Source organism: Pagrus major, chromosome 7, assembly GCF_040436345.1.
Source record: "Pagrus major chromosome 7, Pma_NU_1.0".
Lineage (NCBI taxonomy): Eukaryota > Metazoa > Chordata > Actinopteri > Spariformes > Sparidae > Pagrus > Pagrus major.
This window is the reverse complement of record NC_133221.1, coordinates 5,639,661-5,657,560: the sequence shown is the minus strand read 5'-3', so window position 1 is coordinate 5,657,560 and position 17,900 is coordinate 5,639,661. Positions and strand designations below refer to the sequence as shown.

The window sequence follows — 17,900 nt, the reverse complement described above, 5'->3', positions numbered from 1 at the left end:
GAAAATAAAATTAAAATGCATCATTCACTTCATATTCGGTAGAACTTCCGAGTAAACTTTGTTTTCCTTTCTCTAGCACTTCCTTACGCCACCTCTGTGCCTGATGATGTGGCTGTGCGGGTCGGGGAGGTGATCAGGTTGCAGTGCCTGGCCCATGGCACCCCTCCTCTGACGTACATTTGGACCAAGCTGGATGGAAACCTGCCCCCGAGGGCTGAGATTAGCGGAGGGGATCTTCAGATCAACCTGGCTACCGCTGAGGATGCTGGCAGCTACAAGTGTGTGGCCACTAACAAAGTGGGCAACAGTGAAGTGGTGGCTAAAGTCACGGTCAGATGTAAGTTTGCTGAGGATATAATGATTTGACAAAGTTTGACAATGAACAGCTCAAAATGGGAACAGACATGCAGCACAAAAACACTTCTGCAAAATCATTGTGCAGTATTGCTTTTCCTTTACCACAGCATGACCTAATTCATGTCCCTATCCGTCCCCTCTGTAGCCCCCTTGGCAGTGCGCGTGTCACCCCAGGTTGAAGTTAAGGCCCAGGGCAGCGCTGTGGAGTTCACCTGTTCAGCTGCAGGTGGTATAGAAACCAAAATTGAGTGGCTGAAGGAAGGAGGAGCCCTGCCACCAAACCACCATGTCAAGGATGGTGTGCTCAGGTGACTCATACACACCATATGTTAAAAGATGAATACGTTATATTCACTAATATGTGAAGCAAAAACTTTAACCATAGCTTGTTTCCATACGTGTAATTTAATGTTTCTCTGCAGGATTGAGAACCTTGAGCAGAGCAATGAAGGTGTTTACATCTGCAGAGCCAGCGGTGTGTACGGTCAGGCTCAGGACACCGCCAGGCTGACCATCCAAGGTCTGTTGCATTCACTGCATACACACGAGTGTATACCCAGCTTCATTAAAGCCAAATGTCACATTTTATTTTATTTTATTTTCCACAGCCCTGCCGAAGGTGATGATCAACGTGCGCACCTCGGTGCAGACGGTGATGATCGGCAACTCTGTGGAGTTTGAGTGCCAAGCCGTTGGCGACCCAGAGCCCACAGTTCAGTGGAGTAAAGTAGGTGGGTCTCTGCCCGCTCACATCATGGTGAAGGGCGGCATGCTGAAGATTGAGCAGGTGAAGGAGGCCGACGCAGGGCAGTACCGCTGTACGGCCACCAACGACGTCGGCTCGGTGCAGTCGCAGGTGGTCCTTAATGTCCAGTGTGAGTACACAAGAGAAAAAAACATCACAGATACAAAAACACACACACTTATCTATTATCTATCCTTCCACCTTCATTTAAATCCTTCTTCTGTTTGCACAGCCCTTCCTCAAATTGCTGCACTGCCTGAGGCGAAGGAGGTGACAGTTGGGTCTGATGCAGTCCTTCCGTGCGTGGCTTCAGGATACCCTGTACCTGAGATTAAATGGTCCAAGGTAACTGAGATCATCTCGACAAACTTTATTTTTCAAGATGGAGTGTTTGTTGATGCTGATATTATTTATGATACTGATTTTGTTTCTGTCTGCTTCTGTATTCAGCTGGAAGGCGAGCTTCCTCCAAAGTGTGTCCAGGAAGTCAACGTGCTGACGGTTCCTCGGGTCACCCACGATGATTCTGGGACGTACGTCTGCACCGCCTCTAACAAACAGGGGAAAGTGGAAGCCTTTACTACGCTTCAAGTTCACGGTTAGTATGCAGACCGAAGAGTGCTGCTAATAAATGAGAGAAAAGTTTTGATTCTGAACCTGCACAGGTATCTAACTAGGAGATGATTTGCCTTTTTCAGAGAGAGTGATGCCGTACTTTGCCCAGGAGCCGCTGTCCTACCTCACCCTGCCCACCATCAAAAATGCCTACAAGGCTTTCAGCATTAAGATCAACTTCAGACCTGATAATGTTGATGGTAAGGAACCTCAAATTAGCCTGACTGTTAAATGATATAGTTGATTATTTGACACTTTTTTCCTGTTGACTCTTAATGCTTTTGTACTATGTTGTGTTCTATGTTTGTCATATTTCTTCATGTATAATCTCACTGCGTCTTCTGTCCCTTCCCTCTCTCCCTCACCTCTCCCTCTCACCCGTGTGGTGGGAAGGTCTCATATTGTACGCCGGTGAGTCTCAGTGCTTGAGAACCCACAGGAACTCAAGAGTGACGTTGGCAGTTCTGCTTTTATGGCTCCATCAGACTTTCACGTGATGCATCCAGCTCAGAGCTGATGATTATTTAGGGGCTGTGAAAGAGATGCGAGATGGTGCATGGCCTTTGTTTCCATACAGGCTTTTTTTCGGTCATGATCACAAAAGCACTTTAGTACCAGTCAACAACACTGTAGTAGCTTGAATACGAATCTACTTTTGGTTACACTTCATTTTACAACGCTGCAAATTTTATGGTAAGCGGGTGGTAATCGGCATGTTTGAAATTTATTTTTTCTCACAATATTTGTAATTAATTACCTCAAGATTTATTGGAAATTACACCGACATAATTTAATAATATTATCTGCTATTTTCCAAAAGGAATTTCATAAATAGCTGGTATTATTTCATTCATTTTCAGGAAACTTTAAGTTGTGAGTTATTGCAGCTTCATTTTCAGTTAGTTTCTATCAAACTTCAACAAAAAACAGTTTAAGTAAATTTTTATGTCACTGGCATTTTCACCAATTTTTATCACTTCAGGGATCAGTCTAACTTTGAAACAATGTTCCTAAATGTCTTTTTTTTTCAATAGTTAGCCTCCAAAAATGCTAATTAACAACAGATACGAATCATAATCAAGACTCAATTGACTGATTGTTGAGAAAGTAAGTGTTTAAAAGATGCACTTCAGTTTACAAGTTGTAAATTAAGCTGCAACGACTCACTTTAGCGGCCTACTGAGGGGAAGCTCGACTGAAACTAGTCAGAAATTAAAATGTTAAGCAGCAACCAGTCGGAAGTTCTCCTGGAAATCTATTAAATAATACCAGATATTTATTAACTGTTTGTTGGAAAAATAGCAGAATGTTATTATTAAACACTACGGGGTCATTTTCAATAATTCTTGAGGTAATTATTGCGGTAATTTGTGGGTCATTTCAAAGAAATTTCAAAAATGTTTCTTGGTAATTACTGCCTACTTGCCATGAAATTTCAAGACCTGCAAAATGAAGTGTTACCCTACTTTTACATCCCAGTCTACTTCATCAGCTTGTACACTGCCTCCATAGCAACACAGTCCTTGTATGCTAAAACAGTAAAAAAGAGAGAGATAGCCGAAGATAATAGATGAATAGATAATATATGACTCTTACTCTTCATATTGAATGGCAGCTTATGCTGTTTGAAAACGCTTCACTCTTTCTGTTTTAAATGTGTGATACAAACTTCCACAGCACATTATGTGTTAACTTACAATCAAGTTTGTGTTGCACATTTATGCAATCTACTCTCCCTCTTCATCACCCATGATAGAGATAAGACTTGTGAGAGGGCATGTTCCCCACTTCCCTCTGTGGCTCATGTAAAGCATGTGTTCCCCGCATGTGGAGACAGAAAAAAGGAGGACTGGTAGTGTGGTGTGACTGGCAGCCCAGTGGCGCCCAGATGAGACGAGGAGGTTTATAACCTGGCTTTGGTTGGCTTTAAACCTGCCTCACCATAGCATGCTGCTTTCCCATCCAGCTTTCAAAGAGTTGAGCTTGTGTATCGCAAAACAATGTCCATCCTAACAAGTCACTTACTCTCAGATTTAGCCGATTTAGGGAAGTTGCAAAAATAATATCTTGAGACTAAACCGAATAAATGATATTGTTCCACCCATTTAAATAAAACTGCTCGATTTATTGACTTATTAAGATGGATATTACTGTGGGAAATCCTTCTAGGATAAAGATTTTACTTGTACTCACTCATTTTGTGTTCGTGGCGTAGGTATGATCCTCTACAACGGCCAGAGAAGGACCACAGGAGCAGACTTTATCTCTCTGGGACTTGTGGGCGGCCGCTTAGAGTTCAGGTCAGTTTAAACTCTTTCTCCTAACTTTAAGGAGCGCAGCATGACGATCTTGTTTTTAATCACCTGTGATGTTGAGTCAGGTTTGACGTGGGATCCGGCATGGCCACCATACGCGACCCCAACCCCATCAAACTGGGGGAGTTCCACACTGTCGAGCTGTATCGCAACCACACCTTGGGCTACATCATCGTAGATGGAGGGGAACCCATCAACGGCAGCTCACAGGTACTTCTATCGATGTGAATGTAACTACTACTTGCACATGTGCATTTCAATTTAGTGATGTCGGTTAGTATGTTCAACACATCCTTCCTTTCCTCAGGGCAAGTTCCAGGGCCTGGATCTCAACGAGGAGCTGCATGTGGGCGGTTACCCCAACTACACAGCCCTCGCCAAAACTGCTGGCATTAAGACTGGTTTTGTTGGTAAGACATCGCTTTGTTTACACCAAGACAGGAAGTTTAGGATGGAGAAAAAGCTGTGTACTTATTCGATAATGCTACTCCTGCAGGCTGTATCCGTCAGCTGATCATCCAAGGCGATGAAGTCATCTTCAAAGACCTCGACCGCAGCTCCACTGGTGTCACAAACTGCCCCACCTGCAAAGACCAACCATGCCAGGTCAGTTGCATCCATCCACTTAATGTATTTGTAATATATTTGGCCTGTGTGTAATTCTTTAACAGCCAGTTAATATTTTTACCTGCCGTTATTCAGAACGGGGGGGCTTGTGAGGACTCAGAGGCCAGCTTGTATAAGTGCAGCTGCCCCAGAGGATTCACAGGCAGCAACTGCCAGCACCACTCGTCCCTGCACTGTCACTCAGGTACAAGCTCCACCTGACCGCACAAATAAACCACCCTGGATGTTGCTGTTAACTCAGTATGCACCAATAACAAATTTTATTTATCCATTTTCCATCAAAAAGTCATTCCTGAATTTGGTTAAAAATAATCTTGGAAATGTCTTCATGTAGTTCATGTGTTTGATACCTGAAGACACACCGAATAATAACATAGTAAAATAAGTATTTTCTGTTTGTGACCTGAACTCCCACAGAGGCCTGCGGACCAGACGCCACTTGCATCAACCGGCCAAACGGCCTGGGCTACGACTGCCGCTGCCATCTTGGCAAGTTTGGAAACAAATGCATGGATGGTAAGACAGGAAGCTACTCTCATCATCACAATGTTTTAAGGAAGATATGCAACATTTGTATAAATGTGTTACACATATGCAATGAATTATCTCATTCACTTTCTCTAGGTGAATTGGTGACCACTCCGCTGTTCGATGGCGAGGAATCGTACATAGCTTATCCTCCCCTTACCAACATCCATGATGACCTGCGTGTTGAGGTGGAGTTCAAGCCCCTGGAGAGAGACGGACTGATGTTCTTCTGTGGAGGGAAGAAAATGAAAGTGGAGGACTTTGTGGCCATCTCCATGGTGGAGGGACATGTAGAGTTCAGATATGAACTTGGCACAGGTAAAGTATCCCCACAAATCCATTATAGTTTCAGAATGATACCCTCTTTATGTATATATAGCTACTTTGTTTAACTGTATGTGTTATAAGTAATATTATGTGTGTCGTGTGTGTTAGTAAGGCTCAGATTAACACTGAAAGAGTTGCAAAAAAGGTATAAATCTTAAATCTCTTTGGTTTTCAGGCCAGGCCATCCTCCGCAGTCCAGAGCCCGTCACTCTAGGCCAGTGGCACAGAGTCGTGGCTGAGCGAAACAAGAGGGCCGGCCACCTGAGGGTGGACCAAGGCCCGGTGGAGAGGAAGACGTCTCCAGGAAAAGCCCAGGGCCTAAACATCCACACCCCAATGTACCTGGGAGGAGTCCCCAACATGGATCTTCTGCCTAAGCCCGCAAACGTCAGCGAAATGTTTGAGGGATGTATAGGAGAGGTGAGGTCTCTCTGTGCTCAGAAATATAACGAAAGTTAAAAGATATTTTCCTGTATGTGGTGGCTTAAACTTGTCTACAATCGCCTGCTCAGGTTTCCATCAACAACAAGAAGGTGGATCTGTCCTACAGCTTCACAGAAAGCAGATCCATCCGCAAGTGTGTGGACAACAGCCCCTGTGACCGCCGGCCCTGCCTGAACGGTGGCCTCTGCATGTCGCATGGCGAATATGAGTACCAGTGCCTCTGTAAGGACGGATCTGAAGGTCAGTGCTCATGCTTGAAGTCATTTTAACACAGATCTGACCAGAATCCTTTGCAGCCCTGACCCATAACCGGTATGACCCTGCAGGTGAGCGTTGCGAGGTGATTAAAGACGCGTGCCAGAGCGACCTTCAGTGCCAGAACGGCGGCAGCTGTGTCGACGGCCAGTGTGTGTGCTCACCCAGCTACACGGGCCTGAACTGTGAAGAAAGTAAGTGACCTGCTGCATCGCCAGTTACACCGATTATTACATCAAATCAAAGCCAGAAAGAAGCAGTAAAAGCAGTTCTGAATGTCACTTACTGTATCATATAGACAAAGATATGTATCATCAAAGCAGAAAGGCTCGACATTACATCCAGAAATGAGCCCATGTGACCCTCATTCTCCACAGTGTGAAGCCCTCCTAACATCAGACAGCTCACTCCCAGCATTGCACTGCACGCTGGGAGGGTTTAACCCCAAGTGATTACGTATTTTCTTACCCCTGCACTCTCGTGGCTATATCCTGCACACACAGGCCAGGTCTCCAGCTTCCCGGAGCCCCAGAGGAATGTGGAAGTTAGCGAGGCAAATGGTACAGTATCTCAATACTCAGCCTGCCTGACCCGACCGTGACTAACAGGGGCCCGTCTGAGCTCGAGGGGGGCCCCCTTGTCCCTTCCAAGCTCAACCTGAGATGTCTATTACCTAACACATGTTCGCGTATAAAAACAAACCAAACATGCCGTCTGTACTCAACTGAGGCTCTTATCCCCACTGGAAAGTTGGGAGAGGGGAATTCTGCATCTTTATTAAAAGGTAGAAGGATGTTAGACTGTAGTCGGGACATCAACTGATTTGTGTTCCCTGTTTTTGGACCCTTGTGAAATGTGGAATTCCCCTTGTTTTTGTTTTTCCTCTACCGTCGTGTCGATGCCTGTAAGGTGGCTACTCACAACATAAAATCCTGTTTCTGTCTACTCGAGGAATGCCTGTCCTGTATAAAACAAGAAAACACACAAAACGATACTTGTTTTTCTCTCTGAAACTGTCGGAAACATTAAATCCGCTGTTACTAACAACTTCAACCGTCTGTTGAAAGCACAGTGTGGTGGTGTTTGGGAGAGTGGAGATGTCTGTAAAGCATATGCTGTACTTAATGTGGTATTTGTGCATGGACCCATGGTGAGCTCAGTTTGATCCCTGCGAAAGGTCAAAGATGGTGTCGGGGAATGTGTGTGAGGAATGGCAAATAACGCACTCATGTGTTGGTGAGATTTGTCGTATGAGTTTGCATCATGGAGTCTTGTTTGGTCGTACTCAAGATGTATGTTGTTTTTTAATTGCAGTATGTTCATATGCATTATGGGCATATAGTAACATTTAGGATTATGATATTTTATTTCATATTTGTGTTTTAAAGGTGCTATATGTAAGAATTAGCCACCTGTCGCTATAAAACAGTACTCCAATCAAATTGGGGGCAGCGTATCACCAGACATTTGCCTGTCCACTCTTTATTGTAAGATAATTCATCATTAGCATCATTAGCATTAACAGCTGTTTACTTACCAGCCTAGAAGAAACGTTGCAAGTTAAGCATCAAACTTTATGTTAAGTCTTGTTTTGCTTAAATTTCAATTCTTTGATTTGCTGCCGAACACGGTTTCTTGCTGGGAGCGGGTGGTGGTGGTGATGGTATTAATGGTCGCTTACCAAAAGCTTTAGCCATCGTTGCAATTACTATTCCACTGACTGACTGGGGCAGCACCGTGTTGGGCCAACGACGCAGTCCCAGCACTACTTCTTCATCCCCTCATGTTGGTCTGAGGCCAGACTGGATGCTACAATGACAAATGGCATTACGTGACAGGGGCGGGCCGGGGATAGCCGGTTAGCATGCTGACTTCGGCAGATGCGCTACACCAAAATAGACGTCTTTGACATAAATTCAAAATTTTCAATAAATAAAGTGAAAAAAATAAAATTCTTACCTGTAGCTCCTTTAAGTTGGAATAGCTTTTGAGAGAAGAAATAGCATTATCTTCCTCTTAAGTTACGAGTGAAACGTTGAGTTCAGAAGCAATAAAACACCCAACTGCACAGAATTAGCCTGCTTGAAGTCGGTATGTAGCTTATGACTAATGTGAGCTAATGCTAGCATAGACAGTTCTGTAAAAGTAAAAGTAGGAGTAGTAAATATGAGGTATTTATATCTAACACGCTAAAGCTTAGCTTAGTGTAACAGTTGCAAAATCTGCATAGTTGCATATCTATCTGAAGTTTGCTAACATTAGCTTACATAAGCTACCATGTGCTTCATATAAGACCAGTCAGGCTGCAGCAGCAAACCCTCTGATGATATTTATGTATGTTTTATTGTTTATGAACCCAGCTTTTCATAAGTAGGAGAAATAATGTCTTATTTTGTCTTTTAAAAGTGACTCATTTTTTTATTTTTAACACCAACAAATACCTTTCTGAGTGATTTCAGTGAAGAATATTTCTTTCTACTGTTCCATCTAACAAGCTTGTATTAACAGGGTTTCTTCCATGCTTTCACCTCTGGAGGGCACCATAACAGTGAGGATTAAAGTTCACAGCAACCTTTTGTCTTTTTGATTTGTTTTTTCTATATTCTTTGTAGATTCACCCTACCAGTACGCAGCTCATTTCCACAACGATGGATACATTGCCCTTCCTAAATCCATTTTCCCAAGAAGGTAACTTTGCTTTTCTGCAGTTTTACTTATTAGGAGTTAATGATGAACGATCCATCGAGGGTACATTTGTTATTTTTTCTGTTTCAGTGCCCATGACTCGCCAGAGACCATTGAGCTGGAGATCAACACCGGCTCCTCGGAGGGCCTGATCCTGTGGCAGGGAGTGGTGAGTCCCGGTCCTGACTGAGACTCATCTCTTACGGACTGAGCCACGGTTTTTTAATCCTGACACTCACATCCTTCCCTTCCACCTTTTTTCATCCTCACCATAACTTCGCTGCTGCACTTCAGCCCTCTTAATCATCACCATTACCTCATCAGTAAAGAAGTGACACTCATTAATGTTCTCATAACACTCAGTGAGTTTTAACTCACACGTCATCGGTAATACATCACTGACACAAAACTGCATTTCCTTTCATTTCAGTGTTTCACTGGCTGTTGAGCAGCATTCATCATCACACTGTCTTAATTCATACTCGTGCCACTGAGGCTGTAACTTTGTCGGGCATGTTGGCTGCCAGCCCGGCTCTATCTGACACCACTAAATAAATGCATGTTGCTTTCTCTAACTCACCCTCCATTTTCCTCAGGAGACCAGTGGTGCACGCAATTTGCGAAAGGTGCATGCTAGTAAAAAGGTATCCACTCAAACACAAGACACTCCTTATTTATTTGGCATGTTTTCATAACGTGTGCTTTCCATGCAAAATATGTATATTGAACAATTAAAAGGTGTGTGCATGACGGCCTCTGTTGTCAGCTTTTATGTTTCACTTATACAATACAGTGTTCTGAGCAATCTGTATGCATTGCCTCATGTTTGCTATTATAACACTTGATGTGGAAAATTACCACAGGGCGGCCGGTCGGTGGTTCACAGTTTTTCAGTCACATCTTCTTCCTCTGCTGACTGAACACATTTTACTTTCAGGAACTTGGAGCACACGGCAAAGGCAAGGACTTCATCAGCCTCGGTCTACAGAACGGACACCTTGTTTTCAGGTGACTCAGCTTTTTAACCCCGTAATTCTTTTGACATCTGGATGAGTATCATTATTATTTTCATATCCTCATATACATGTTGTAGAAATGCAGATGATTTGTATGATTATCAGTTACCAGTTGGGCAGCGGAGAGGCAGAGATCCTGTCCCGACAGTCCATAAACGACGGGAGATGGCATAAGATCACAGCAGTCAGGTATGATTATATCGTATCTTGTAGCCTCTTGGTCTCACACTGTGTATACATGTACAAACTCACCATTAGAAGGTCTTTTACACAATGAAAGTCTTAATGGCAGCTGTGTCTGACTAAACCTCTGCAAACTGAGAGGAAATCAGGTATCCTATACACTGTTTGTGACTTTATTTAAAGTAATTGCAGTGTTTTGGTTGGTAAAACAATTTTCAGATTTGTCTGTGCACGTTCAGTGTTCCCTGTTCCTCACCTTTCTCTTTTCTCACAGAACTGGAAAAGATGGATACATCCAGGTTGATGGAGGAGCTGCGCTTCATGGACAGTCTAAGGGCAGAAGCCTCATGGTCAACACCAAAGGCAGTATATACCTGGGTGAGTGGATGGAAAGTATGACAGATTATCAGACAATGTAGTTTTATTCAGTTAGTCTAATGTAGTCTTCAGACACATTTACCATTTATCTGTTCCCTATTTTTCTCACCAAATTCCCTATTTTACTCATGCTCACATGATAATTACATGTGCATGTACATGGCAGCGATCAGTCCAGGGTTTGTGTGTGTGTAGAGGCGTCAAGTTTACCAATGGTTGCTTATTATGTGTGTATGTTTTCTGGTGACAGGTGGCGCCCCAGACATGGCTGCCATGACAGGAGGGAAGTTTTCGGCGGGAATGACGGGCTGCGTGAGGAACCTGACACTGATGAACGCCCGGCCGGGACAGCAGCCAGCCCAGGCCATCGACCTGCAAGCCCACGCAGCCCACGGCATCAACGTGCAGCCGTGCTCTTCATAGATCGCAGCACATACACGAACGCACATAACACGAACACACACACCTACACACACAGAGACTATGGAGTGATGTCATACACACACACACACACACACACACACACACACACACAGCAGACTCACACAGAGAGACCTACACACAAAGAGGCTGACACAAACTTGGTGCTTTGCTGCTACCAAAAAAAAACAAAAACAAGATGACACAACAGGATATGTTTCTCTGTGTGCAGTAAAACCAAAAAAGAAAGAAAAAATGATATTAACAAGTCTTCTCTTCTTCAGTGTTGTATTCTCAATGAAGGACTATTAACACCGGAGAACCAATACAGTTTACATACTTCCAGCAGTAGTTTTTAGCCATGAGAAGAGTAAGAGTTAAACATATTAGGCCTTCTACGATGGGTCAGATCCTATGGAGTTGGAGATGTTTTTACAGCACTGAATTTTTATTTATATACATATGAATATATATATATTATATTTGTGGGGGAAAACATGCAAACTAACCATAACTGCTCTTCAACTTTCCTAGAGTTTATTCTGGGTTCTAATACTGTGTGTCCAGGGCTTTTTATAGGCCTAACTGTATTAATACTTGAAGATGTTTAGGCCTTTCTTTCTTCACTTCTGTAGAGGAACCTTCTTTTTTTTGCGCGTGCGAGCATGCTTGCAGTCTTTTTTGCAAAATTGATGGGAGAGGAGCGCACACGGTCACGGTCACATGCAGCTTCAGTACACAACTCAGGTCGTCAGATACAAATCAAACAACCGCAGATGTTTCCATGTGCTGCCGCTTTCGACTCGGCTGATTTTATTTTTGCTCCGCAAGTCATTCACAGCGCTGTTGTGTCTTCCGTGTCTGTCGTTGTTCTTTTTTTATGAAAAAGAAAGAAACCTTGGTGCTACAGTCAGACATGAAGATACAGCACGTAGTCATACGGTTTCCTGTCTGTCACATGTAGAAGTGTTCTTTAGTAATCTGACTTAGATAAATCTAAAAACAGTACACGCTCGTGTCACATTTTGTCGATATGCATGGCATTTGAGGTTGATTTTATAAGAATACGGCACGATCTGTTGCCTTCACAGCCTTATTTGATTGAGTAGATCTCAAAAAAAAAAAACAGTGAACTGAAAAGGGTGTAATTTTTTTTATGTGTGGTTGTTGAAGATAATGTTTTACGTGTAAAAACTATCTGCCAGTCAGGTAGATATCTCTATCAGTTGAGAATGCGTGTGTGTATGCTTGTAAATCTGTTGGTTATGCTCGTCTCAGCCACTTCCATTTCATAACGGTCACTCTTCTTTCAGCCCCAGTATGGAGTCAGGTGTGTGTTTGTGTGTGTATGCGTGTGTGCTTGCGTGTGTCATTATCCAATTTCCTCAGGAGGGTCAACCCAGAACTGCCTCAAGATGTTACTTAATTTTCAGGTTTGGTAGCTTTAGTGACCATTCAGTAAGCTATAAAACTCTGAAGGCTCTGTGGCTCTGTGGGTTGTTTTCTCTGCAGAGGGAGACTCATCATACAGCAGTAGGACACAGTCGGGACAGTGTTTGGTCATGCAGTGGAAAGCCTCCTGCAGGTGCTGTGACCAGTCGTGTTGCTCTAATAAAAGCATGCTCGCCCCACCTTTAATCGAACCACACCACAAAAAAAACCCACGACGGCACGATCACTTTGGGGTTCACAAAACCTTTTTCACATTTTTTTTTCTTTTGTAAGCTTAAAATATTTGTATTAATATCCTAAAAATGAGCACTATCCTTTCTCTCTTAGAGTTGCTTCATTTTTATTTATTTTATGTTTTTTTTTTGTTCTCCTCTTTTTTTTCATGGCTTTTGTTTTCGAGGCTTTATTCTGCTGTTTTAGAGCAATCACAAAAGCTTGCTATTCTCTCTCCTCTGGTTATTGTGTATTGCCTCCCACACCCCCCTTTGTTTTTCCCCTTCATGTTTTGAATACGGCCCCCTCCTCCTGGTAAGGTCTTCAGAAATCATCAATGAAGTTCCAGCAAAGGTTAATATTTGCCTGGACTGGAACTGCCTGGTGAAACGGTTGGAAACTGGTCTTATTATTCACTCAATGAAAAAAGTCTTAGACTCCAAATGCAACCAATACATTTCTTTATTTCCACAGAAAGGTATCCTCATGTTTATGTGTTATGAACATGACAGGGGGCCACTGCTGTGGTCCACGTTGAGGACACTGAAGCAGAGAATGATGGTGTGTGCGGCACCTTGTTGGGTGTACCTGCTCTTAAACTGGATTTTCATTTATACACTGTACACTCACGCCCAATGCAAAGTTGTCATTGCAAAACATGAAAGGTGCACTTTTAGTAATGATGGAAAGTTTTATTTAGATTTTTTTTTTTTACATTTTACTGTTTCACCTATGACCGGCAGAAAAAGCGGATAACTCGGTTAAAATGAATGAAATTGTACCAGATGAAATATTGTCCATGTCAGGAGGACCTGACATCCATTTCCAGCGTGGAAAAACGCTCCCCCTGCCCCTTGGTGTTTCTTAATTAAAGACAAAATTCATGTGCTATTTGTAATCTCGTGAGTTTTCTTTTGCTTGTGCTCTGCTCTCTGCTGGGATGTTTTTTCTAGATGGTGACTTTTAAAAACCAAATCACTTCATTGTTCCCAAATGATCCATTGTACAGGTAAGCCTTACACACGGTCCGATTACACGGCCTATTAAGAAAGTTTAGACCCAAATGTTCCCTTGTAGAGGCTACACCCAAATCAGGTTTCTAAATAAACCTGGCCTATGGGTCCAGTGCTCTCATCTTACAGAGTCTACTGTATTTATTAGTTAAATTGCCTCTGCAGTGGAAGAATACACAGTGCATCATATGAAGCAGTGCTGGTTAGTAATACTTAACACCAATATGTTACACGAAATGTGAGTAATTACTAATAAACGAGTGAGGAATGAAGCATTAATGACTGATTCCTGAATGATTCAAAGACTATATATTAGATTACAATGAGTTACTACAAACTGGGAGATACTGCATCAATCAATCATTTATAAACATCTGTGAATTGAAACAAACAAACCTTTCTTCATGAGATGCTCCTGATTTACTCTGAACCAGCCGCTGACTGGCACAAACTAGTTACGACCCATTAATTACTAAATAATAATTTGTTATTTTTTGTGCACCTTTAAGTATAGAGACCTACATTCCCGAAGCATTAGTATTTGCAAGTTGGGAGTGAGACTCAAAAATGAACTTTTCTTACAACTAGGAACTTAAAAATAACTCACCGTTGACTCCGCTTTCATGAACAGTGGTCTTGACCCACCCATCTCTTTGCCTGGTGGTCTTTGCCTAACTACAGTATAACATTAATATGAGCTGTAATAAGCTGATTTCACAGTCGACCTATACGGCCGTATTTCTGATGAGGACTTGCTGTAAATATCATGTCTTTCCTGATTAACGCCTCACTCGCTCCTTAACTTGGTAACTACTCACATTTTTTGGGTACGGCATGTTAAAGTATGTTGTCAATACTGATTATATACAGTACAATTGAATAACAGTACTGCACATTCATGTACACTATGATTATTCTGTACAAGAGGTTCACATAACTTCATAATACAAAAGAATCTAGTTGAAGAATTCCTGAGTTGCTGTTGACACTTTCATCCTGAAGCAAACTGAACAATGTCAGCGCCGTCAACATGTTGCAGTTATGTAACCAGATTACAGGGACCCCCTCAGAGCCAGAGGGGGGTAACCTGTACATAAACGTGACAGCTAATCTTCTTTCAGGGGACGGCGAGACAGGTGGGTTCGTGGTGGCTTAGTTTTCACACTCACATTATCGTTTACATAACAGAATGTTACTTCATTATAAACACTGGATCATGATCGTATACACGTGGCCTCACTGTCGTACACCAGACAGGTGAGGCCAATTTACTATAGTTTTGTTTTTTTTTGGTAAATTGTTCTCATTAGCAGATAAATAAATCATCACCCTCCTTCAATCACAATTTACACAGTTGTATATTTAAGAAATTCCTCACTCTGAATTATTTTTGTACTTTTATTACTAAATAAATAATTCACTTTAAAGACACTATTAGATGCAGATGAATACTGGAAAGCTTCCTGGAGAGAAGAGTCTCGTTTTAGTAGATGTTCAATGTCTGTTTAAAAATAAAACATAACATCTCCTGTTGTCATGTCGTGTCTTGTGTTTGTATGATTTGTTTTCTCCTCTGTGCCAGTGACATATATAAAATTACCTTAATGATTTTCAGATACTGCAAAGTGGGCTTTCTAAACTTTCTAAATTCTGAAAAACAAAAACCAGCGGGGTTATTTAACCGATCTGTGTTACAAACTTGGACTGTGGTGTTTTTAAAGGTATGGGAAAATCGCATTAACGGAAGTGCAGGATCCAGCAATTTTATAGCTAGACCCATACTAGAGAGTAAAAGTAAAAGTCCATCATTTGGTAATCTGTATCCTGCAAGTCCAACAAATTAAACTGGAAGTGCAACAGAGGTGGAAAAAGTACACACAGTCTTTACTCAAGTAGAAGTAGAGATGCTTGTATAAAAACAGAATCTTGTAAAAGCAGAAGTACTGATCTGTACTGATCATCTTCTTAACTCAAGTAAGAGAGTACGGGCTCTGAAATGTACTCATAAAGTAATTTCACATGGACATTTATACAGGAACCTCACGTCATGTTAATATAATTAAAAAAATATTCAACTTAAAGAAGGTAGAATCAGTAGGATTTGTGTGTTTTGTTTGAAAATGTGGAAAGTGGAGTGGAAAGTACAGATATTTGTGTTAAAATGTTGGGATTAAAAGTAAAAAGTTGCCTTAAATAAATAAGTAAAAGAAGTATTTGTACTTGATTACTTCCGACCTCTGAGGTGCACTAAATCTCTTGAGTACACTCTCACAAAATTCAATCCTGTCTTTTCAAGCATTTCTAGACTGAAAGCATCGTAGCACCTGGCCTGATTCTGGCATTTAGGAAACCTTTACATGACAGACTGAACCAAGATCATCTCAATGACCTCCTTTCCTTAACAGCAGTGTGAATGTTTGCTCTGTCCCTCATATGTCTGGGATGCTGTGTCATTACAAAATTAAATTCACTGTAGAAATAAGATCTCATGAGATACGCTGCCAACATTTAGTCTGATAATTGCAAATAAACACAATCTGAATCATTCAGTTATGCAGCCTGATATCAAATCTCCGTCACAGTGAAGCCCTGTGGTCACTTCTTGTCACAGATGCATCACTTTCCTGCCTCTGGGTGTGTTGTGTCACAGTGTCACTCAGGTAGCAGTTATTCTACACCGGTCCAGGTTATTTTACACCTTCCCCTCTGCGACATTTAACTGCAGGGCCCGGGGCCTCGCTATTTGGTCAACACCTCAATTGTTATCTATACACGCTCAATAGTCACTTTCCACAGCTAAGCTTTCACCCTCACTGTGCAAGTTACAGTACACCCATCCCAAGGATAATAAAGGCAGACTGGCTGTGACACTCTGACCTTTTCCAGTGAATGGCAGTGAGACACAAGTCTTCAAACAGAAATCGGAAATAAGTTTACATATCTATTTTTATTGTTTCAGCACACAGGGCTGAATCTATTAGGTGATCTAATAGATTAAAAGGCCATTAGTAGTTTTTGGTGAAGAAATTCAAACTAAGAATTATAATATTTACAATATCAATGAGGTAATAATACAAACTCAGAATTATTCATTTTTTCTTTAACTGAATAAACACGCTGTACTCAGGGGAAAATAAGGTCCGCAGAACACTGTTTGAAGTTAGAAAGGTGGCAGGGTCCGCCAAATATAAACCAAGTAAAACAGTCTGAAATTGTGTTGTTCTTCAAGGTCAGTTTGTTTATTTAGTTTGTTTAGGCATTAACAAAATCAGTCAATGAAGATTTTTTTTCTTCTGACTAAAAAAATCTTCCCTCAATCTACATAGTGCACCTTTAATTATTAGATATTCAAAAACATGGTTGTCAAGCTCACACAGGAAGAGTGTGGTCAAGTTTCTCTCACTTTCTGAGCCTCAGTGATTGTGATTGAATCCTCCTGCCCTTAAACCATGATGGAGTCTACACTTACAGAAGGATGGATCACATGTTCACTGAACACTACACACTGCTGAGCAGGGGAATCCAGTACAGGTATATTTGTCAGACATCGAGCATCGGTGACAAGTGAGACACTTCATGGAAACGAAGTAGGATAACCTATTTTAAATGCATCTCCTAATATGCTTCTATTATAATCCCCATTATGACGGCGGAAGGAGATTACAGGAAGCAGAAATTGCTGCAGTAAACATATGACTCTGAATATTGTTTTTAAAGACAGAAATTAATAAAGGGGAACAAGGTTTTATTTTGTAGGATTCATCTTCATGTGTCTTGTTGTGTCTTTCCACTTCCTGCCTTTTGTCTTGTTCCCGCCCCTCTCTGTGTGATCACCTGTGTTTCATTTGTTAATTAGTCCCTGTGTATTTAAACCTGGGTTTTTTTCCTCAGTCTTTGTCAGTTAGTCTGTATTATTCCCACATCAGTCCTATCAGCTCATCATTAGAGCTCGCTTTTTGTTTTTTAAAGGTGCTATGTGTAAGAATTGGCCACCTGGCCAATTCTTACTGTAAACAAATAAGAGGCAGCATATCACCAGAGAAACTGCTAACAGCTGCTAACTGTAGCTACCTTTAACTAGTAAGCTCAGTTAAGCGTGCAGGTAGCGGTCACATTAGCTGACTGCTAATTGGAGCTCAGAGCAGGTGTTAATTATTGAACAATCACCTCAATGGTTAGCATGCTAACTTCAGTAGATATCTCTTGTGTTTTTTTATTGAAAAAAATGACCATTTCTCATAAAAAATATGACAAATTTTGATGGAAAAACATTTTTAATAGTTGACAACATAAACAGTTAGAGGAGCAGTAGGTTTGTGGTCCTGCT

General features: G+C 41.7%; 1 protein-coding gene across 1 annotated transcript in view; it reads left to right on the top strand.

Annotated features, from left to right (window-relative positions):
* The window catches only part of hspg2 (heparan sulfate proteoglycan 2), a 100,419-nt gene extending 86,961 nt beyond the window's left edge, over positions 1 to 13,458 (top strand). Inside the window, exons 58-82 of the mRNA XM_073470087.1 lie at positions 77 to 337; positions 503 to 665; positions 780 to 877; positions 966 to 1,232; positions 1,335 to 1,447; positions 1,553 to 1,700; positions 1,801 to 1,917; positions 2,111 to 2,128; positions 3,933 to 4,017; positions 4,098 to 4,242; positions 4,340 to 4,442; positions 4,529 to 4,638; positions 4,735 to 4,843; positions 5,077 to 5,175; positions 5,284 to 5,505; positions 5,690 to 5,934; positions 6,027 to 6,198; positions 6,285 to 6,407; positions 6,717 to 6,773; positions 8,826 to 8,901; positions 8,989 to 9,067; positions 9,836 to 9,906; positions 10,020 to 10,103; positions 10,372 to 10,475; positions 10,726 to 13,458. Of these exons, the coding sequence (XP_073326188.1) occupies positions 77 to 337; positions 503 to 665; positions 780 to 877; positions 966 to 1,232; positions 1,335 to 1,447; positions 1,553 to 1,700; positions 1,801 to 1,917; positions 2,111 to 2,128; positions 3,933 to 4,017; positions 4,098 to 4,242; positions 4,340 to 4,442; positions 4,529 to 4,638; positions 4,735 to 4,843; positions 5,077 to 5,175; positions 5,284 to 5,505; positions 5,690 to 5,934; positions 6,027 to 6,198; positions 6,285 to 6,407; positions 6,717 to 6,773; positions 8,826 to 8,901; positions 8,989 to 9,067; positions 9,836 to 9,906; positions 10,020 to 10,103; positions 10,372 to 10,475; positions 10,726 to 10,898 (3,242 nt within the window). The 3' untranslated portion in view covers positions 10,899 to 13,458. The remainder of the gene's footprint in view (positions 1 to 76; positions 338 to 502; positions 666 to 779; positions 878 to 965; positions 1,233 to 1,334; positions 1,448 to 1,552; positions 1,701 to 1,800; positions 1,918 to 2,110; positions 2,129 to 3,932; positions 4,018 to 4,097; positions 4,243 to 4,339; positions 4,443 to 4,528; positions 4,639 to 4,734; positions 4,844 to 5,076; positions 5,176 to 5,283; positions 5,506 to 5,689; positions 5,935 to 6,026; positions 6,199 to 6,284; positions 6,408 to 6,716; positions 6,774 to 8,825; positions 8,902 to 8,988; positions 9,068 to 9,835; positions 9,907 to 10,019; positions 10,104 to 10,371; positions 10,476 to 10,725) is intronic.
* The last annotated feature ends 4,442 nt before the right edge of the window (positions 13,459 to 17,900 follow it).